We start from the raw sequence: 24,482 nt of genomic DNA, 5'->3' as shown, positions 1-24,482 counted from the left end.
AAAAAAACCATGGGTGATCATGCCCCATATTATTCAATGGTGATGATATAAATATGCATGTTTCAGCATGTGCACATTCACATCACCACCACTGAATAATATGGGGCATGGCAATCTGTGGGCGGTCAAATTCACAGTTCAGAAGGCTGCCAACAGGGAGGACCAACTGTATTTTGCATGCGGGCACATAGCGGTTAGGCTTCTGCTTACCTCTATTTGCTATGTTGTTGTTGTGTCCCTTCAAGTTGTTTCTGAATTATGGTGACCCTATTATGGGGTTTTCTTGGCACAATTTGTTCACAGGGGGATTTGCCATTGTCACCTGGTGAGCTGAGCAGGGATTTGAACCCTAGTCTCCAGTAATAGTCCATTACGCAAAGCACTACACTATGCTGGCTCCATTTTCAATGCACAACATTAAATTTCCACAAAGAATAGTAATGCATTTATACAGAGATCATGCAGTTGTACATTTGGAGAAATTAATGTAAGTTACTTTATTTGCATACAGTCAGTCCTCCGTATTCATGGATTCTTTGTCCCCGCATTCAACCATCCATGGCTTGAAAATATTTAAAAATATAAAGATTCTAAAAAGCAAACATTGATTTTGCAGTTTTATATAAAGGACACCATTTTATTATGACATTGTATATTATGCGACTTGAACTTCCACAGATTTTGGTATCCATGAACCAAACCTCAGCAGATACCAAGGGCCTACTGTACATTTGGCAAATCACATTCTCTTGACAACATCTGTACTTCAACAACACCAAAATCAATCATATGTTCAATACAGTATTGTTTTGTGCAGAGTCCTGAGGATTTTAGCCTTTACTTTTAAAAGGGGCAAATTTCTAGCCTTTGTGGCTGTAGGGGCAAACTTGAAAATGAGGCCAATGCCCAGTGAACTCATGACCACATGAATAAGAGACCAGTGGAGCAGAGTAAACAATTCCATAGTCTTCCCTCTAGCTAGCAAAAGGAGAAGAAATGTCTACAAATCTGCATAATTACTTCCGTTTTTCCTCCCCCTTTTCCTCCTTTTTATGCTGCAAGAGAACTTCTTTCAAAGCAGATGAATAAGTGGGCAAAATTAAGAGGGGTTTTTAAAATGTACATAGAGTTGTTATGCTCTAATGAAACAGGATCTTCAGTGCCTGAGAATCTTTTCTTCCCTTAGGCCATATCAGTGAAGCAGGACAGCCTGAATGACAGTTAAGTGCTGTGGATTCTGCCTTCTTTCTATCTAAAGATTCTCTACACTGACTAAGGAGAATTAGCCTCTACTCATGGGATGACAACTTTCCTTTTTCACACTGGTATACAGAAACAATAACATCACAATGAGTGAATGGGAAGCACTCTGCCCTCTCTGATTTATAAACTCCATATAGAATCCTATACCTTTAAAACCCATTCACACCCCTAAGTATATACAACCCTGCATTGGTAAGTTGTTGCTGCCTTCTCAATATTGCATTTATTCTAAAAGTCCTAAAAGAACTGTATGAGATCTGGATCTGGGAAAGTTGCTTTTGAGACCCATCACTGCTAGGATCTCCCTGTGTAGCCTTGAAAGGAATCGTAATAGTCTGCCTCAAAGCACCGTTGTGAAGATAAACCAATTATAAAGTGCCATTAGTTTCTATGCGTACACATTTTTTAGTTTGTTTAAATTTTTATACTATATATTTTATACTCTTACAAAGTTTTTATGTTGTTACATTTTATTTTCTTTTAATATAATTTTGCAAATGAATTTTTAATTAATATCATTTACTTTTATAATTTTATAATTTACTATGATGTTTATTTATGATTTAGCATGATGTTTGCTGACTGATGTTTATTTGATGTTAGATCAGTTGATTGTAATAAATGTAGCTATCTATTTCAGTACTTCTAACACACAGCATTAGCGACCAATATCACACAGAGATGAACAACTAGCCACAGAAGAGAGGAGGGGGGGAAGCACAATTTAGCAGAAAGGCAGGAAACCTGGGGTTAAAAATAGAGTTGGCTACTTAGAAAAAAATCAGCCAAGAATAAGTGTATTTTTAAATGTGCTCTATAAAAATAAAGTGTAGAATGAATAGTAAGTATACTATGCACTGAGCACTCTACTCTCCATTAAATTTGGACAGAATATGCAAGAATACATTGCTTACCTGTAACTTTTTTTACTTTGAGTGATCGTCCATGAACTCACACAAATGGGTTATCTGCACTTGCATTGTGCATCATTCAGAAAGTTCTACAGCTAGGAACTAAGTGTTTTGATGGTAGCCCCTCTCCTGATTGGCCCACATGACAGGACTTGTTCAGTTTCCACTCAGTCCCTCAGAAGCCAAGGAGAGAAGGAAAACAGGACACAAAGAGGGGTGGACAGACAGGGTTGTGTGAATTCACAGATGACCACTCAAAGAATCACAGTTACAGATAAGCAACCTGTTTTTCTTCTTCATAGTCTTTGTGACTTGCACAAATCGGAGACTAGCAAGCTATTCACCATAGCAAGAGGGAGTGTCATGTGATAGAAGAGAAAAAGACAGTTGTTCAAATGGGCCACTGCCCTGGATCTTGTGCCAAGTCTATAGTGTGTTATGAAGGTTGAAGGCTAACACCAGGTGGCTGTCCTGCAAACGCTGTGCAGTGGGACACCTCTGAGGAATGTGGTCGATGCAGCCATAGCCCTGATAGTGTGACTGTGCTTGAAGAGGAAGTTCCTTCCAAGCAAAAGCATAGGTGAGTCAGACACTGAGAGCAACCCACTTGGAGAAGCACAGAAACAGGTAGGCCTGTCTTGCTAGTCTCTCTCTCTCTCTCTGGCTTTGCTTCGCGAACAAAGATTCAGGAAGGACTCATCCCGCGCTTTGTATCCTTCGAGCCTGTGCAATGGATTTTTCTGGTGGAGCGCAGCGTGCACAGAACTGGCCTCACCCTTTAAACCAGAGATTCGTCTGCTGAGGCCTTGACAAGCATGGACGGTAGCAGCGAGGTCCTCTGGTCGTAGGTTTGATTAGTTTCCTTCTCTTAGATGGTTGACCTTACAGGGTTAGACGAGCACCATCTGCCCAGGTTTGGGGTTAGAGTTTTCCTTCTCCTAGGATGGTTGCCATAAGGCTAGAGAGCCCATCCTGCCCTTTGGCGCTCTTGGTCAGACCCTTCGGTTGTGACCTGTCTGGCATGGGAGGCCCTGCCGGTGGCTATTATACCACCGCCAGCATAGCTCACAACATCATTAGGGTGCGCAAGCCTCTCCCCCACGACAAGGGGGTGTCAATGGAGAGGTCTTGCTAGTACAGTAACATATAAACAGTTTCTGAAACTTTTGAAAGGAGGCCTTATAGTCCATGTAAAACGCTACTGCCTTTTGAGCATTTAAGGAGTGGACAGAGAACTGAAGTCAGATGAAGGGTTTTGCATCAAGGCAAGTAATAAAATCTCCTGGTTAAAGTAGAAAGCAAAAATCACCTTAGGGAGGAAAGGTATGTTGGGCCAGAGGACCACCTCGTCCCTGTGGGAATGCAGGTAAGGGGGAATTGACCCTGAGAACATATATTTCCCTCATTCTCCTTGTTGAAGTTATGGCTACCAAAAAGGCTGTCTTTCTAGTAAAATGCCTCAGGTTGCACAAAGCCTGTGGTTCAAAGGCCTTCTGTGACAACTGGGAGAGAACCATTTCCAGGTTTCTGTGGGCCAGCAGCAGTAGGATGGAGATTCTTACATCCCCTTAAGAATCTTTTCATCAAGAGATGTGGAAAGCAGGAAAGTTTCCCAATGTTCTGCAAGCTCCAGGAGATCACAGCATTTGACTGATGAGAGACAAAGGAATTTATCAAACGGGAGGAATTTCTCTTAAATTCGAATGAAAAGAAAGTTGGGCCAGAACGCATTCACTTAAAGTCACAAGTTTTGCACAATTACGTGAATATGCATTGCATTCGAACTGGCTCCCCATTGCCTGAAAATAGCATGCCACTGCCCGAATTTACATGTGGCAGTCTATCACGCAATAACGTGAAACCACATGATTGCATTCGGACTGACTTTCCATTGCCTGTATTTGCGTGTAGTGGGTTATCACGCAATAACATTAAACCCCATGATTGCGTTCAGATTGCCATCGGATTATACTTCCAATTCCCCTTGTCTGATAAACTCCCATGTCCCATGTCACACAAAGAGATGAGTAACACCAAAACATGGGTAATTTGCACCTGAATGGAAAAAGGAAGGAGAGAAAGCTCTTCCATTTGTAAACTTAGGAACACTGAATGGCAGGTCTATGAGCAGCTGGAACAATGTGTCTGACAGAGGCAGGCAAGGAGGATATGGGAACTGTGCTGGTCATGTGGACCAAGCATGGGAGGGACTACCACCAAACACTTAATCCCTAACTCTAGGAGGCTTCAAATGATGTACTGTGCAGGTACAGATAACCCATTTGTGTAAGTCCCAGAGACAACAAAAAAGAGTCTCCATGACCATGCCATTGCCTCCAAGAACAAGGGGGTGGGTGGGAGAAGAATATGCAATTCCAAGACATCAGATGTGAAATATCGGGATGACCAAGACATGGAAACAGAAAGGAGTACCCAGTAAAACCATCAGGTAGGATTATGATATATTCTCCTTTTCCCAGCAAAGCCTTCTTCACAAAGCTAAAATTTCTGCCCGAAGCATTTTTTTTAAATGTCCAGATTTTCCCTCACTTCAGAAACTGAGAAGCGAGCAGCCTTTAAAACTCTCTAATTACCGCAAATCTATGGAGCAAAACAAAGCACCATACAGAGAACATCCAATCACTACAGATGGCCAAGATTATATTTTGTAATTTTGAGTCACACTCTATGTCTACTGGACTCAGAGGGAGAGGCAGGAGGGGGAAAGTAGAATAATGGTGGTGACAGTAGCTCTGGAACAAAGGAACTACTACATGGAATTATTGTAGGCATCTTCCCTCTCCTCTGAAATATCTATATGTTCATCACCCCACACCTTTAACATTCTCAAGACTTTCCATCCACTACCCCTTTCACAATCTACAGTTGTTCTTTTCAGTCACCCTGACAGTTTTCCTTGCTACAACTCTACCTTGTAGGGCTGTCGTTGGCAACCTGCAGTACTGAAGTAACAGAAGATCAGGAATGACAGATGAGCCTCTAATTCCAGGTGGTGTTGGACTATTGCTGAGGTAAACAAAACAATTGTTGCTATTAAATATCACTAAACGATACAATTGTTGTTATTTAAATACAATTAAGATCAGCAAGACTTCTAGTTATTATCACAGCTTATATAGTAAGAGTATTTAAAATGAGAGCTGTCATAGTGACTAGTCATTTAAAGTAGACTGCTGATAAATGTACAGTTCCTCTTTTTTGCTTTTCAAAATACGGCAACCCTACTGTTTGGTCAACACCCCAATTATTATAAAACAAAGAAGAAAAGTGAAAGCTGAATTAGTGCAATGAACAACCATTCAGAATAGCTCATTGCCATGTTCAGTATGGGGAAAACAAAGGGGGGAAGTAGACAGGATACATGCCTTAATTTAAGAGTTTTGCTGATTCACCGTTATTGTGAGTGCAGGCAAAACATGTCAGCAGGAACACAGTCCCCACAGGTGAGCATGACAACGTTAATGCCTTGAATGAAAACTTTGCTATGTTGCAAAGGGATCCCTTAATCTCAAAACAGAATAACCTGCTTAGATGGAGTAGCTACATATTCCATGAACACATGGTATGGCCCCAGAACAGCTGGGCCATAAGCACATTAGACTTTAAAAGATATAGATTTTAGCTTTTCTTCAGCTACAACTTTACAACAAGCCACTCTGCCTCTCAATCTCTTGTATGAAACAGAAGCATCATATGAAAGAATAATTGCAGATTAATGTAATTAGGATAGAAAACATGTTTTAAAATATTATGATCTTAATATTTTCATCTTGAAGCAAAGCCCCTTCTATTCCAACAGGCATTCAGAATGCCTGCCCATTATGCTTATAGGTTTTAAAATGGATATGTGGACATTTTACTTTTTTATTATAAGAGTGGTGTTTTTCAATTGTTTTAATATTTAATAATAATAATAATAATAATAATGATTTATTTATAGCCCGCCCAATCACAAAGAATCCAGGCGGGTTACAACAGTAAAAATAAAGATAATAAAATAAAATACAATAAATAAATAAAATACAATAAAATTAAAGAGAGTGAAGTGAGTACATTCACAGTTAGGCCTGATGGAAGTTGGGCCTCTCTTTTTCACTCCCTCCCAAGTCTGATGATGATGTCATGGAGGGAGGGCTCTTCTTCTTGAGGCAAGGATTTTATTTTAATTAATTTTAATTTAATTCTTCTCATTAAATTTAAGAGAAGAATTGGTGGACAGAGTGACATAAGTCACAGTAAATGGGGAGTAGAACTAGGTAGGGAAGGCCTGCCGGAAGAGATCCATTTTAAGAGCCTTCTTAAAGGCTGTAAGAGTAGAAATGTCACGGATCACCTTCGGCAGGTCATTCCATAGCTTCGGAGCTGCGATGGAAAAGGCCCTCTGGGTGACTGATGTTAGCCTAGATTTTATTGGCTGAAGTAGATTCTTCCCCGAGGACCTTAGAGTGCGGGACGGACAGTATGGAAGTAGGCGATCTCTTAAGTATTCTGGACCCAAGCCATGTAGGGCTTTGAAGGTAATCACCAACACCTTGTACCTTGCCCGGAAACTAATTGGCAGCCAGTGAAGGGATTTCAAAACCGGTGTTATGTGATCGGTACGACGAGTACCTGTAATTAACCTGGCTGCCATATTTTGTACAAGTTGAAGTTTCTGAACATGGCACAAGGGTAGCCCCATATACAGCGCATTACAGAAGTCCAATCGAGAGGTGACCAGCGCATGTACAACTGTTTCAAGGTCTCCCTGCTCCAGGAAGGGGCGCAGCTGGCGTATCAGCCGAAGCTGATAACAAGTGCTCCTGACTGTCGCATCTACCTGAGCTGTCAGGTGAAGCGACGAGTCAAGGAGCACCCCTAAGCTGCGGACAGAGTCTTTCAGGGGAAGTGTGACCCCATCCAGAACTGGCTGACATAATTCCATACCTGGGCTTGGGTTATAATTCCATACCTGGGCTTGGGTTTTAAACTGGATCTGAATATGTATAATTGATTCTATTTTACTAGACTCTTTTTAATGTTGTTAGAAGCCTCCTTGCATGCCAACCCTGCAAAAGGAACACCAAACAAATAAAATGTGAAGTATCACAAATATGTGGGGTACAATGGATCCAGCTTTGAGCTTTTTTTCTTTTTATATCAAGTTATAGAAGCATTAAAATGCTGCATTTTTGCATTTCTGAAGCCCTTTTAAGAAAATCTTTAATACAGAGAGACTGTTGAGAACTAAATAAAATACCGTAACAGCAGGATCATCATATGTACAGAAGGCTGCCATTTTGAATCCATGTCACTACTCTCTGCTCCAATTACCTTTGGGCCAAATTTGATGCTATATTAAATCTGCAGCTGCTACCAAAAAAGCACAGCCAGGATCTATTTTCCTATACTGTATTTTCTAATAAAACATTTCCATGTCAAAACAATAATTGGTCTAAATCCTATTTTAGTCCTGACCAGAGTAGCTAACTTAATCCATTAGACATCTAAGGGTAGCTGTGTTGGCCAGATAGAAAATCCAGTAATATCCAAACAATTACATGTTGCAAACTTTCGAAGTCACAATAGCTTCTTCATCAGACAAATGGGGGGGAAATTGAAGATGTTAATCATAGCCTGCATTTTCTGTTTCTGGTCTTAGTTCAGATAGCAGTGAGGGCTATGTGCAGGCTGGCACCTCCCCCTTTGGCCATGCGGTCACTGGTAGATTTTCAAAGTCAAGGAAATTAATGTCCATTTGCAATTCAAAGATGTTTCCTTGGAATCCAGCATGTCTCCTTCCTTTGTGAACCAAAGGTTCCTATGTAGGTAGAGAATACTAAATTTCTGATGCAAACAAACAAACGATGCAAAAAAGTGTTCCTGATGCAAAACATGAAGACTTCTTGAGAAATTCAGTGTAGCTTGAAAGAGTGTTCTTTTGTATTGTAAATGTTAATTTGCAGGATTGTAGCAATTTCTGGTTATTTTTAGATCACTGATAGAGCCATATCAATGAATAGTATGAAAATTTCAAGTGATGAACTCTGGCCCTGATGAAGTTTCTGTTCCTGCAGAAAAAAAAAACTCCAAAGGAAATCCACGAGTGTATGATGGAAACACTGAGTGACAAGTACCTGTCATACTGAACTATAAAGAAGTGGCGTGCCAACTATCAGCTTTGAGATTTTGAGGCTAAAGATGCAGCAGGGTCTGAGGAGGTTTCAACAGTGTCAACTCTTGAAATGTTGAGCATGTTCATGACCTAATTTTGGCAGGTTGGTTAATCTCAGCTAAAACAATTGCTGAGACACTAGAGATATCCCAGGAATGCACTGGGTTTATAATTCATGAGCAGTTGGCTTTGCAGAAGCTGCCTGCCAAGCAAATACCGAAATGTTTGAATGCTGACCAGAAATAGAGTGGACACCTCTAAGGTGATTTTGAAGCATTCTGAGCGATTTAGTGATCATTTTTTGGAATTATATGTCACTGCTTATGAAATATAGTTACATCACTATGATACGGAGACCAAACAACAGTCCCATGGCCAAAGAAATTCAAGGTCACAGTTTTTGGGGATAAGGAAGGTATTTTGATGACTATCTTTAGGAGGGCCAAACAGTTCATGCAGAATACTACTCGAACTTGCTGTGCTGATTAAAAGAGGCACTGAGGGAAAAACAGCAAAGAAGAAAAAAGGTGTTCTCTTTTTCCAGGACAATGCAGCTGTTCACAGGGTTGGCAAGACGATAGATGTTTTGAAAAACCTGAGGTTTGAGTACATAGACCATCACCCTACTCACCAGATCTTGCTCCATCTGACTATTTCCTGTTTCCAAACCTTAAAAGAAGTTTAAAAGGAAGGAAATTTTCAAATGATTCAGAGGTGATAACAACAGCAGAGCAGACCAGACATCAGGGGAAAGAATTTGGTGGGGGGGGGGTGTTAAAGAAACTTGAGAAACAAGTGGGCCAAACTTCAGGGTGAATATGTGGAACAGAATGTAAATTTCATGGCTCTAGGTCAGTGATTCTCAAATAGCGGGGTGGAACCCCTGGCGGTGTGTGAGAATTGCTCAAGGGGGGTGAAAGAGTAGGAGGCCCTAATCCCTCCTCCTCTTTCCAAAATTTTTAATGTTCCAAACTTTTTATGTTGAGTTAAATATTTGATTTATGTAAATAAAACTGTTCTAATTTGAACGATGTTATTTCCTTATAAAATGTTAACATGTGAATATACATGAATGTTTGAATGAAAATATGCACATCAACAAAAACAAATTATTTTTATTCATATGCTATGTCAAGTGGGGGGGGGGGGTATAAGTCTGCAAGTTAATCTAAAAGGGGGGGAGGTCTCAAGGAGTCCACAATACTAGCCAAATAGTGGACAGAAAGGGAATTCAGGCTCTGAGATAAGTGGAATTTAGGGTACCACAATCAGTTACAGGATGGACCAGAGACTAGCAAGAGACAAAGAACTAAGGAGACTTATTTCTTTGGTTCAGCATTACAGAAGATCTTATGTAAATGAGAACCATCATTCAATCAATCAATCAATCAATCAATCAATCAATCAACCTTTAATTTATATCCCGCTTTTTGTTACCACAATCAAAGTGGCATACAACCTTTAAAAAATACGATATATACAATTCCCACCCCTTAAAAAAGGATTAAACAAATCTATCCATTAAAATTACAGACGATAAAATCTAAGAATAATAATACAATAATAGAATAACGATGGGCAGAATCTTCACTTATATATGTCTGTGAGGGAAGTGTTACATGGCCGGGTTCTATTCTGGGAAGGCCTACCGGAAGAGATCTGTCTTGACAGCTTTCTTGAAGCTCTCTAGGTTGGTAATTTGACGGATCTCATCCGGCAGGCCATTCCATAAAGTGGGAGCGATCGCGGAAAAAGTCCTCTGCGAGGTTGCCGTCAATCTGGTCTTTGTGGACTGCAACAAATTCCTCCCAGAGGATCTGAATGCACAGGGCGGATTATACGGAAAGAGGCGATCCCTCTTGTTCACTAGGGTGTAGGAAAGACATGGCTTTAATCAGCTAATTTTTCCAACTTAAGCTATATACACTGAAGAATTTATCTGCTAATGAAAACCAAACCTATAGAAACATTTCCCCTTTAATATCACTTTTTTAAAAAATCCCAAATTTCCAAATGTATGTACTATGGATAGCAGCACTGGCACATTTATGGTTCAGTCACGGTTCATGAGCTTTATGTTGCTACTGCAGACAGCCAAGCTCTGCAGTTTGCCATGGCAACAGCAACTAATGCTCATGTTCAAACAGAGGGTTTCTAGTAACGGCCTCTGAGTTTTGATGTAAAGGAAAGAAAATTATTTTTAAAGGAGCAGAAATTCATTATAGGAAAACTGTTAAACTTTGAAACATTTTAGAAAACAGCTCTAGAAAAGGGTGTTAAAGATCCCAACATCCTTGCACAAATGTAATTCAAGAAATGTGTCAAAGCCAATACTATTCCTTTTACAGCTACTTACAACGCAAGACAGGAAAAAGTTATCCTGGAGTTACAATGGGTTGACTGGAAAGAGAAATCAAGTCTATTGTTGGACTATGACTCTGAAGACCCCCAGGGTTCGAATCCCAACTCAGACATGGAAACCCACTGGATGTCCATGGGCAAGTCGCACTCTCTCAGCCTCAGAGGAAGGCAAAGGCAAACCCCATCTGAACACATCTTGCCAATAAACCCCTGTGATATGTTCGTCATAGGATCATCTTAAGTAAAAAAAAAAGACCCATTTAGCCATTTCTTGTGGAAGATTGGATAATATCTTGATCGTGGGTTGTCCCACACGCTTCTCTGTAAGTAGGAACAAATAAACCTTTCAGAGCACCCAGTTTTGTGTGGTCCTCTTCTGGTAGACCTTGATGGTGCAACACATGACCAGTATGTGCCAGATCTTCTCCAGCCGTTTAGAGGGCTGCGGAAGACTGGCAGTATGAGTTCCTGCTCCCTATGGAACAGCAAGTTCTCGTTCTGAACAAAGTTTGGGTCACATCTACACAGCACTGCCTCCAATTCAGCCTTGTCGGAGGCAGAAGACAGTCCACTACCAAGCTGACTATCTTGCACCACCAAGGCCATCTCAGTCAGGTCTGAGTCAAAGATCAATGTGGTGTTTTCGGTTCTTGCCCACTTTAGCACCCTGGTGTGAAGCGTTGTTGCCAAGAAGTGTACAATAATCCCTTGGGACACAGAGAGATCAGTACATCCAACCCTTTTTGCCCCCTCTGTATGGTACCTGGACAAAAAACTGAGGACCTTCTGACTGACTGGCTATGTATCTCTGCGTTCCTGCAATGAGTTATTATTAGCTGGGACACCTCTTAAGTGCAAGGCTGCATTCTGTTTGGCCCAGATAGGTCTGGCTGAGCCAATGAACCTTGGAGGTGTTCTACCTTGAGAGACAGCAGATTGGTTTATGCCCAATCCTGGAGGACCCTTGCCTCCTCCATGAGGGAGCAGGATCTGTTCCCTTTGTGGTTTATACAGGCTTTGACTGTGGCTGAATTGGTCCTTATGAGGACTTCTCTTCATCCTACCAGTCACTTGAATACTAAGAGAGCCAATCTGATGGCCCTGAATTCCAGTCAGTTGATCCTGTGCTCAGCTTTGTGCTTCTGCTTAGTTCAGTCTGCAGTGGGCTCCCAAGCATTTTGTAGCCCTGAAGGATGATATTCAGTACCCATTTGACTGTGAAGGCCTGCTTCCATATGTCCATAAACTCCTGGAGCCTCCCTTCAACCAGGGGACTGGTGTTATGCCTGCTCATTTTTGCACCGGTCTGTGTTTGATGGGCTGCCTGTCATCTAGCTGGGCAATTTTGCTACATGGGCTGGAGTCACTTTCCCCCCAGCATTGCTGTTTGTAGCCTATGAAATCCCTGGATCTTGCAGTGGCACTGAGCTGCACAGAGAAAATGCCCCTGAATGGATGTTTCACTGCCTTCTTTTCTCCTTCCACGAATTAGGACTTATCCCCTTAACCATCTCTTCTCCTTGGAAAGCTGATATCTTCAAGCCACCATAAATTCTGTTCCTCTAATACTTCATAATAATGGGTATTAATTATACTAGAAAATCAACTCATTTGAAATGTGGTGCTAGTGAAGAGTTTTACAGATACCATAGACTGCTAAAAAGACAAATAAATGGGTTGTAGAGCAAATCATGCCTCAACTGTCCCTAGAAACCAAGATGACTAAACTAAGGCTATTGTGATTTGGACATATCATGAGAAGACATAACTCACTAGCAAAGACAATATACTTGGTAAGGCAGTAGAAAAAGAGGAAAATCACATGCCAGATGGATAAACTCAATCAAGGAAGCTATAGTCCTAAATCTGCAAGACTTGAGCTGGGATGATGATGATGATGATGATGATGATGATGATGATAGGGTGATTTGGAGGTCTATCATTCATGGGGTTGATATAAGCAGGTGTACCTAAAGATGGCCAAAATTCCCCACAATTTAATTCCATGACAACAAACTGGTTTTCCCATTTCTCAGAAAAATATGAAGGAAAAATTAAGTGGAAGGTTTATCTGGAGACATAAAGCAGGCTCCAAATGAAGCAACAGAAAATGAAGTAACACATAAGAAATCTACTGCTAGCCATCCAAATGGCTAAAGATTAATCCCTAAACACCTGGGAGTTAATCTTTAAAAGGAAATGATATGGATGACAAAATACAAAAACAAAGGTGTTCTGGACATGTAACAAGTTTTTTGTTTCTGTTTGTTTTAGAACTCCAGGAAGATACAGAACAGCTATTTAAAATCTAGTCAGTTTTTCTGTTGTACTGAATGCAATTGTTGTATATACTCATGTATAAGTCTATAAATTTACATTAAAAATTTGCCTCAAAAAACCTGAGTCGACTTATCCATAGGTCAATATAAGTACTGTATTTTAAGTCATATAAATATATAGATCTATATATGGATATGCCCTGGAAGCATTGACCTTCTTCTACTCTCTTATTCATCCAGCCTTTAAGGTGAGCACAAACAGTTATGCCTGCTGGAATTTTGTAAATTCTTTGGCATTGTTTTCCTTTGCCTCATCCTTTGCATCCTTCATTACATGCCCCTAAGTTTACCCTCAACATATCCACAGGTCATAGCAAAATCCATAATTATGGCCCCAAAACCTGCCCTCGAATTATACATGAGATTGACTTATAGTCGAGTACAGTGGACCCTCGCCTTACATGGAGGATCCATTCCAGACCCCCCGCGAAAAGCAAATTCCGCTTATGCTTGAGCCCCATTCAAGTGAATGAGGCTTGTGTGTGTGGCAGTGCGGCGGCACGCGTGCGCCATGGGCGCACACCCTATTCATCTGAATGGGATGTGCTGCCCCTTGCGCTCTGCGTGCGGCTTTAGCATCTATGCTTAAAGCCACGCACGCTTGTGTATAACATAGGCGCACTGTATATATGGTAACTACATGCAGTGCAAAAGTTGAAATGTACATGAGGTCTACTACTAAATGATAGTAATTCTTCAGAAAACAATAGAGAAAGGGGAAGATGATATGCACTTATATGCACCAAAAACCCTTGAATGGAAAGACTTCAGACAGAACTCAACATGTTGAAAAATTTCACTTACCTGGAAGAATCAATATACTATAGCACAGAAGCCCGACTTTTCCAAATCTTGATTATCCCAATTTATGAATTATTTCAGAATTCATTTATAATATAGAAACTTGCACCTCCTTCTATTGTCAACTTAGAGCTCCATTTTAGATATAGCTGAGAGGGAGGAGGAGCTTAGAAATCAGCAACTATGCAAGTGCCAAGCAGACTCATTATTTAAATTAACACCACCCTAGACACCTGTATTAAGGCAAAAATATGGTACCCTTAACCAACATACACATTCTTCCTAGAAAACCTGGTAATTAAAAATAAGACTACTGAACTGTAGACAGCCAAGTGCATTAGTCCTCCAGTGCATCTCCCCCCCACTCCTGCAAAAAAGATATTACTGTTTTAAAGCAGCTGTGCTACAGAAAGGAACACAGTCTTCCTCCCAGGCAAGAGTAGGGAAGAGGAAATGGCTGTGCAACTAGGCCACTTGCTTCCTGCCAGCTATTCTACACCATTTCAAGAAATAAAAAGGCACACAGTGGGGTGTGTGCCAGTGAGGCAGCCTCCACAATTAAACACACACTCAAGTAGTTCCAATCAATACTAGCACTCACTCCCATACACTTACTTCAGCTACATATGCTGCTGAAATTTCAAAGCTGCCCTGAGGCTTTATTTATTTGGTAAAATTATAGACCCTTCCTTGCCTTAGGAGTCTGGGCTACTTTATTCATTCTCAATAGAAAACCATATTCTGCTCTGAAATTTCTCTTCCTATTTGTGAATTAAAATGTGAGGAGTATATACTTTTTATGCAGTTTTTAAAAGCAATAAAGGAAATCACCAGTGGGAAATATATTTCCACAGTACACATGTGAGAAATGTCAGAATAGTTACAAAATGGTTGGCAATGGGAGAGTGAATGCTCCAGTTCAAATTCCTCTCAGCCCTCAGTTATTTTTGAATAACTGTGGGAGATCCTAATTACAGCTTTCCCATATCTTGTCTATGAGTGTGTCACACCAGAAATATACAGCTTGCAGCGGAAATTAATAAAGCAGCTAAAACAGAAAAAAGCCATGGAATTAATGTGGAATTCTGAAGCAAGAAGAAGACCATTTGGTAAGGGTAATTTGATTCTTGTGTTACTGTAACAAACAATTAAAATATGAAAAATGGTCTTTTCTTCTGCCATAGGTAGGACCTTTTGTTCTAACTCGCCCAGTGATGTTTTCAAGAAAAGTAGAACTGGAAAATTTTCAAGACTTTAAATAATGTTATCTGATTTAGCATGTTTGCTTTAATTGTTATATTCAAACACATTCAAAGTTTTATATGGAAATTATCTTACTGGAATAATAGAGTGCCAGTGTGGTGTAGTGGTTTTCGGCTTGGGCAGAGTTCAATTCCCTGTTCAGTCATAAAACCCCACAAGCTGATCCTGGGTAAGTCACACACTGTCAGCCTCAGGGGAAGGCAACGACAAATCTCCTCTACACAAGTCTTGCCAAGAAAACCCCATGATAGGGTCAGAAACGACTTGAAGGCACACAACAACAACAAATTTGTAATCATTATAAAGAGCACAAGATATTTGTTGTTTTTAGTTGGCATCAAACTGGCTTGGACTTACAGTGACTTACAGGACTTACAGAATGGGACCTCCAAGACACCCTGTCATCAACAGTCCTCCTGCTCTGGTACTGCAAACTCAGGGCCACAGCTTTCTTGATGGAGTCTATATGAGGTCTTCCTCTTCCTCTTTTCCTACTGCCTCCCATTCTGCCAAGCATTATAGTTTTTCCCCCCCAATGAATCATGTTATCTTGAGATATGTCCAAAGCATGGCAGCCTCTGTTTAAATGGGATATATTTCCCTTGTATTTAACCGAAGACAACACAAGAAGGAACTCTTTTTAGGACACATACCTAAAGAGAACAAATAGCTCTCTCTAGGTATATTAATAGTTTAACTTAAAAAAAAGAAAAAAACCTGATTCAGTACAACTAGTTCAATATTCTATTTCACTAAGAGATGGATGTGAGTCTGCAGGCACAGACAACTTATCACATTTTGTCTTAACTATTTTTACTTGGGATTAACTGAGAAGTTAGGGAATCTTTGAAACAGAAACAAGCTTCACAGTGTGTTCATGTGTTAAATCTGTTACTCTGAACACTAAGATCTGTCAATGCTTGTCACTTTACAAGAATAACTAGAAGATTATATAGTATTCTATATTTTGTTCATCTTACCTGATTTGGTTGCAACAGAATAGGCCAGACAACTGTGGTTAAATGGAGACCTACATACACAGGTCTCCATTAACCACAGAAGCTTCTCTCTCCATGATGTGGAAATTTTCCACAGAAAAATATAACACTGGAAAATTTTCCATGACATATCTCTGAATATGGCTTTCTACATCTCTTACTGAGCATCAGTACAAAGATTTGTTAAGATTTAAATATAATAAATATAATAGAAGGCAAATAAATTGGTAGCGGCCCTAATAATTACACTAAGGGATTGACTGAGTCATCAGAGAGGAATTAAATTATACATTTTTACAATATTGATAGAGACACTTAAACAGATCAAAACTATATGACATAAACCCCAAAAGTGATTTTCCACACTATCTGTAATCCTGAAATGTGGTGTACATGTAAATTAAAACCTTAGTAAATAGAATTATATCTAAAATGCGATGTTTGTACATCTGACATTTTTTATGGTCAACGCTTGGGACATGATTCTTACCTAGATTAGATGCTCACAATCATCAAACATGTGACATGTTGTGCTGAGTTGTGAGTAGCTTATATACTTGACTATAAGTCAAGCTCATGTATAAGTCATGGGCAGATTTTGGGGTCAACGTTATGGATTTTGGTATGATCTGTGGATATGTCGACTGTAAAACTTGTTGGCATGTAACAAAGGATCTAAAGATGAAGGAATGAAAAACAATGGCAAAGAACTTACAAAATTCCAGCAAGCACAACTGTTTGTGCTCACACTAAGGGCTGGATGGATGAGTGGATCAATGCTTCCAGGACAGAGCACACTCTTGCCTTTCACCAGTGGATTGTCCCCCCCTTTTTTAATAAGAGTTAAACTACAGTACTTACACTGATACATGAATAAGTTGACTCAGTTTTTTGGGGGTAATTTTTTAAACTAAAACTTCTGGACTTATACACGAGTATATACAGTATTTCCTCTCAAACACTTGAATCAGACTAAGGAAGTAAAAAAAAATGGAAAAAGCCATGATGTCATAAATGTCAAGAGTCAATGGCATGTAGTAATTATTCAGGAAGATTAATCTCCAGGGTGAAGATAATTGGGATCCTGGGACACTTAATGAAGATAGTCAACCTAGGCCTCAAACAGATGGCCCAAAGGTTGGGGGGGCATGGCATTCAGCTGATGTACACCCTGAATGCAACCGGAAACCAACCCGAGTGCAGCTCTTTCCTAAAGAACCGGGCTCAAAAGGAGCAGTAAAGTACCGCTCCTTTTTGGCACCCACTTCAGGACGATGGTGGTGGCCTGGATCAAGGCTGGGTGTGTGCGGCTGCTGAAATCCTAGGATGAACAGCAGTGGTGCAGACCTTTTGCACTGTCTGCTTCATCCCTAAATCCACTTTACATAGCTGTGAAGGTGATAATGAGACTACGTCCATGAGCTCAGTGGAAAAGGGCCAACACACAAATATGAAAAATTATTTCAAAGAATCTACATTTTCATCAAAATTCCCTTACTGGCAGCTATAGCCAACCTGTTATATAGGCACCCCTTTTGATCAACAACCCCTTTGTTGTAATGCATAGATCAACTTAATGAGGCAGTTCTGTACCACTATATTACATATAGGGGATTGAATAAAAACACTAAAATCAGGAACTTCCTGATTCAAAGCTACCATCTTAGCCACTACACCACACCAGCTCTCCGGCTGGAGCTAAATGGGCATCATTCAGTCTAATTTATTCTCAGAGACACTATTGACAGAATGGCCGTAAACCATTAAGATCAGAACAAATATGCCCTGCTCACCTTGCCTCATGATGCACAAAAGTCTCAGACAGAATAATCAAACAGTAGAATCTCTGATTGGAAGGTTATGACCAGATTACTGTATGGCATCAAGACAAGAGAGAGGAAGCCCAGCCTTCTTCCTACTGCTCTCACTGGGCAATAAGCTTACAGCTTGGCAGGAAGCCAAAGTATGAACAGAGGAAAGCCTGTGTTAGGCATGTTTGAAGAAGCAAGCTTGCTCCTGCCAGCATAAACATGGCCTTTTTCCTTCCCCACTCCAGAGAAAATGATAGGACATCATTGTGCAATTCTGGTTTTATGGAGGCTGTTTTGAAAAGAAGGCCTTGTGAGCAACACTGAAACTTCCCTGTACAAGACTATGCCAATACCTATCTCAGCTGCAATGTGCCCCCATCCCCAAAATATTATGCCAGAGAACATATATATTGGGATCTTTGTCTGAAACTATTTAACATATGTACTAAATCCAGTGCTTTGAGGTTTTGCTGAATTCTGCACTTTAACAATGCATGAAACATGAGTATAGACCAAAGAGAGGATAATCCCGTTACTTATAATCAAAATCATTCAAAGACACTATCTGCCTATTTTCAACTATGCAGAGTTGGAATTAGACTGTCACCTGAGCAAGCACTCCTAGCCAATTACTTGCTTGGGTTTTAATTGATTACATCAGAGTAAATTTGTGAAAGGAAAAACGCAATTGAAGAAATTAAAAAGACTGTATGTTAGATGGCCTATACATGTATCCCAGCAACCACCATCTTAGAAAATATATCCTTGTGAGAAGGAAAAATAATTCCCTAAAACCCAGAATTTACCTCCTATCATTTTTGTAAGTACCTGCATTTAATCATTATGGCAGACTTAAAAGGACTTAATTATGTGACTCCCATACACCCCTCATTTTTATTTTATTTTAAAAAAAAACACCTCTAATGTACTTTGCTTCCTAAATTTAGCAACAAACCCCTAAATGCACTACAGACCATAGCCCAGTCAGTACTGTAGTCAATTGTATAGTCAATGACATATTAACTAAAGCCAATATAAGTGCTATTAAGGATCATTAATGAGTGTCTGTGTTTTAACTGATGTAATAACATTGAATAAATAATTTGTAATTTAATTTCAGTTACCTTTCATTTATTTTGTATATGTGTCATTACTTTATTTACTTTATTTTAATTAAAAACCTAAAAACAAAACAATTGGCCCACAAACACTTGGCCAACCAGAAAAGTCGTTGGTGCCTCAATCTTGTGGCAGCTGCTTACCCCATAATTTAAACATTTAAAGACCTTACAAAATTTGAATCTGAGTATGGAACACATTCCCTCACAGTGTGCTGGATTCTCCTTCTTTGGAGGTTTTTAAACAGAGACTGGATAGTCATCTGTTTGGGCAGATTGCAGGCTTATGGCATCTACTTTTTCATATTGAAAATCTTGAGATACATCAGAGTAAAGATATACAGTAGTCCCTCCATATTTGCAGGGTTAAAGGAATGAGACCCCCGCGAATATGGAAAAATTGTGAATAACTCCAACCTCCACTCAGAAGCCAGTTAAAGGAGGGGTGGTCAGGGGAAGAGGAGCAGGGGTCCACGCTCCATTTTTCCCACCCTCCCGTCCCTTTAACTGGCTCCCTGCCCCATTCCCAGCCCGATCACTTCCTTTCCCAGGGGGCGACTAGACAGGGAAAGGGAAGAGGAGCCTCCATTTCCCCAATTGCCTTTCCCAGCCAGATCGCTGCCTGGGATGCTCAGGCAGTGATCCGTCTGGGAAGGAATCTGGGGGGGAGGGCACGAGATGGAGGCTCATCCTCCCTTTGCCAGCCCCATCACCCCTTGAACAGCCCAGGGAGCGATAGGGCAATTAAAGGATCCTGTGGAGATGGAGGCTCCTCCTCCTTTTCCTGGCTGGATTGCTGCCTGGCCAGGCGGCCAAAATACAGATTTGGCTCCTGGGCTTTTTCTCCTGAGGGGAAAAGCCCGGGAGGGAGGGGGAGGAGGAATGCCTGGCTAGCAGCCTTGGCCTCACAAATAATCGAAACAGCTAGTGTCAAGGCCGTGAATATGGAGGTATGCTTAGACTGAAAGAATTCTGAACCGAAGACTTTCTTTTGAGCATAAGAACTGAATGGTACTCAGTCTTTCCAAACAAAAATCCACCCCTAGTTACATCAAGTTCTCTTTACATCAAGCAGTGTAATTTAGGATGTGTGTCTTGTGTGCCTGACTTATGATGACCCTAAAATGAATCTACCATGGTACAAATGCCTTTCAAGTATTAAAACAAAGGTCTATAAATGAGATTGCGAAGCTTTTCACTGAGGAGCATACCAACAATATTTTAACACTGTCACAATTATCACCAAGTAAAATCCCTTTTACCCAAAACTATTCACTTTGTCATACTGAAATAGGCTGAATTTTTAATCCAGAAAAACAACAAGAATAGAAAATGGGAAGTTGGGCAAGCCAGCATTTGCTCGATTGTTCTTCTCCCACGCACAGAGCCATTTAACAACAAATGGGCCATGCCAAGAAAAAAACAACCCTGGAGAAGAGTCAGCCAATCTAATAGCAACTATCCTATCCAGGAGAGAGAGGAAGAGAGACAAGTAGCTGAAGACACTAAGTCCTTCCTTCTCTGGCACTCATTTTGTATTAACTATGTGGTTTGAAATCCTATAAATGTCATAAGCCATAAAGACTCAAGTACAAAATCAGGATACAGGCCTACTGAATAAAACAGTTCTCTAAATATCATCTCCAAATGTTTTTAAAGCTGTTTATAGCCCTGCGAGTTTTATAGGTGGCACTGAGAGAAGTCACTAACATTGGGAAAGCAATGACTCCACTCTGCACAGTTGTCTACCTTTTACTCGCAGCTATTATGCTACATTCTTCCAATTCCTTCCTTATATCTCATGTTCAGCTTCTTTCCTCATGTCTCTTGCCTGCTGAAGAAGTCCAACATCCAACTGCATTGACAGCTATAGATGGGCAACATCCCTTGCAATATACTTTTCATATCCAACTCTACAGAGCAAAAAGACAAGATGCTAGGAGCATAAGCAACTTACGCATTGCAGTATGGCTTCTTCTCATAGCCCTTGTAATTCTTCATGTTTAAGGTCATCTTGCATACCTCGCAGTGGAAACATGCTTTGTGCCAGTACTGGGAAAGATATAAGAAAGAAGTGTTAACACAGAAAGTTTCGACTAACTGCTCTTAATTGAAGATTGTCATTTCCAGAATTGCTATTAGCATGCCTCTAGAGATTACACTTGAGAGAATTCTGCAGGCAGACTAGTTTTGGAGGACCCCACAGGTACTAAATGCCTGTTTAGAAACAAGAGTAATTTACTGCAATCATTTAACTCCAAATACATTATTTTTAAAGCAAGACTAGGGGTAAAACAAGTGTTACCAGCATGTATAATTTAGTTAATGCTAACAAGATTGTGTCCTACAGTCACACACTGGACAGGGAATACCTGTAACTCACTACCTGACTTCAGCAAAAGTCCTTCCCCTCAATGGAAAGTTGCCTTATGTTGTTTTAACACAGAAATATAATCCCACACCCCGAAGGTCTTTTTACTGAAACAAAGTAACCAACCTAGGCCTCCCATCTGGTCTTGGAAGATAAGATTGTCATGCAAGACTTGTAAAAGCAGTTTTGATTCCCAGATACCTTTCTAAGAGGGGTATTTACCGTATGTTTTCCAATGTACAAACACACTGAAAACTGGTAGTACTTGACTGAAAGCTACAGTTATTCTGACATCAGATACTGGGGAACTCTTTATGCGAAGCCGGCTTGATAGTTAAACTTTGGAATTGGTGAGCAAGGGTATAGGATTTATCTCTGTAATATGAAAATCCACACTAATTTCCTCCAAACTTTTCAGCCTGAAAGTGTAACTGTTTTGCATAGAACAACTGTTGAATGGTGAGGTAACAACTTCATGTAAATTTACATGTAGCATCTACTCTACCTCAAGACTACCAATGGGACACAACTTTAGCTTTTCAAACCAGCTATGTACTTATTGAAAACTCATTTGTTTTGTCTTACATGCACTTCAAATTCCAGGTATTTTGTGAGATTCTAAAAAAAATCATCACTGATGAGTACAGAAATGCAAGGCATCATATGAGGTAATGTGCATGGTCAACAAAACTGTAATTACAGTTGCATTTAGAAGTCCACGTCCTTTGAAAAATGCACTAAATCATGAGAGTGTGAACCATAATTTTATTTAAAAGCATTTTTAATGCTCACTTTCATTTTTTAAAACGAAATGGTTCAGAAATAAGGTCACTGTTTAAGAAAAGTCAGCCTATGATACTAAGAAGGAGGTCCTAGATTATAACATCTCACCTCTTCAGGTGGAAAGCAAAGTAGTTTGTGATCACAAAGTCTCTTAATGCCTTTCCCCAGGAGGAGAAGAAACAAAACAGTGACTAGAATACAGGTATGAAGAATGGATTTTTAAGTCAGTCCACTATTAAAAGCTCTACAGACATCTCTTATTAGCTTGATAGTTAATATAATATGCAATATACATTCTTATTGTGTCTGACTCAGTGTTGGTTCAAACAAAGAACACTCTCCGGGTGCCATAGAAATTACTGCATACTGTAATCTCATAGTTCTAAAGAAATTACTGGATACTGAGGCTAGAATCCTATTGATTATTCTTAAGTAGTGTAGATCCATTCAATCGATTATGGAATATTGAATCAAAACACAAATCCCACCAATTCTATGAGTCAATCTGAGTTGTGACTAGTAATTGGCTTTAGGCCATGTGAGTGAAGTCCATGTGATCATACCTATTTGGTATATCTTCTCTTTCAGCAGTACTTCATCACAAGTAAAATGTAGTTGTATGCCTTCAAGCTGCTTCCAACGTATGGCAACCCCAAACCTACCACAGGGTTTTCTTGGCTATATTTGTTCAGAGAAGGTTTGCCACCATCACCTTCCTCTGAGGCTGTGACTGGCCCAGGGTCACCCAGGGGTTTCCAAGGCTGAGCATGGATTCAACCCCTAGTCTTCATAGTTTGTTCAACACCCAAGTTCAACACTAGTCCAACACCCAAACCGCTAACCACAGTGGCACTCCCAAGTAAAATTACAGCTTTTATAACAAGTGTATGATGCAGTAACTGCCACAACACTATTTAACCAAGATTTCTGGATAGGTTTACTCCTTCTCTGGAACACACATTTAGCAGGGTTGCGAAGTAACCTGCAGCCAACTAATATTATGGAAATTGTAATGTGAATCAGAATACCACACCCAATATTTAAACACAGTCACAACAGAGCACATGCTGGAACAGAGGGAGTCTGCCTCACTTTGCCCAAGGCAACAGATTTGCACCTTCATCTGTGGATCAGATCAAATTGTTCCTGGAGAAGTAAATTTTTGTTTTCTTTAATTCAAAAGGCCCCTCTGGTTGCAGTCAAGCAAAACCTGTTCTTAATTCTACTGACAATATAACCAAATTCAAGATCTTACTTTAGTACCCAGGCATAATCTTAAATGCATAAAAATGAGACCCCATTTCAGCCTTAAGTCTTTCTGACTCCTTGTGCTTACACATATTTCAGGATGTCTGTAACAGCCTGAGAGAAAGGTTTTTCCCTTTCCAAACACACACCAAATGTTTTGGATTCTGTATAACCTACAGATAGACGAAGGAGCTGGTTGCCTATGCAGGTTCCATCCATTGTCCAAACAACGCAAAGTATGTACAGTTAAAGTTTACAACATAGTACTGTCATGGAGCTTTAGTATAGACCAGTGCTTCTTAAGCCATCAACCTGCCATAGAAGGACAGCTAACAGCTCATGGGCCGACACTGTTCCATGGGCCACTGCTTTGACTAGAGCTTGTGCCAGCCATATTCATATGAACTGTCACTTCGGTTTATCAAATGTGTAACAAGTCTTCAACACTGAAGCAATCCCAACTATACGGAAAATCATGTGGAAAGGGATGAATATATATACTGTATATACTCTTGTTTAAGTCTAGAAATTTAGGTCAAAAAATTGACCCAAAAAACCTGAGTCACCTTATCCACAGGTCAATATAAGTAACTCTTTTTTAAAGAAGGAACCATCCTCTTGTGAAAGGCAAGATTATAATCTGTCCTGGAAGACTGACCCCCATTACTCCGTCATCCATCCAGCCTTAAGAGTGAACACAAATAGTTATGTCTGCTGGAATTTTGTAAGTTCTTTGACATTGGTTTGCTTTGATTCATCCTTTAGATTCTTTGCTACATGCAGATTGGGTGAGACTGGAAAATCTCAGTGTACTAAATATTGAAGCATCCAACATGAGGTATGGTTGGCATGGATACCTTTGGTATCGCAAAGACTTGATAAATAGAGAGTTCATAAATCATTCAATCAGGAAGCCATTGTTAAGAATTTGGAAATTAATTAAATCAATGTTCTACACTAAGATACCGTATTGGGCCTCTGCTCAAGAAGCATTGTTTGGCCGTTGGGAAAAGACTCAAACTTGGTTAAAGTATAAAGAC

General features: G+C 40.1%; 1 protein-coding gene across 1 annotated transcript in view; it reads right to left on the bottom strand.

Moving 5' to 3' along the window:
- LOC149308997 (LIM and SH3 domain protein 1) overlaps positions 1-24,482 on the bottom strand; it is a 68,925-nt gene that overhangs the window by 31,284 nt on the left and 13,159 nt on the right. The window contains exon 2 of the mRNA XM_089531602.1: positions 20,998-21,092. Within this exon, the coding sequence (XP_089387728.1) occupies positions 20,998-21,092 (95 nt within the window). The remainder of the gene's footprint in view (positions 1-20,997; positions 21,093-24,482) is intronic.

This window comes from Sceloporus occidentalis, unplaced genomic scaffold (assembly GCF_023333645.1).
Source record: "Sceloporus occidentalis isolate IW3139 unplaced genomic scaffold, rSceOcc1.0.p SCAF_7, whole genome shotgun sequence".
Classification (NCBI taxonomy): Eukaryota; Metazoa; Chordata; class Lepidosauria; order Squamata; family Phrynosomatidae; genus Sceloporus; species Sceloporus occidentalis.
This window is presented reverse-complemented; position numbering and strand designations above follow the sequence as displayed.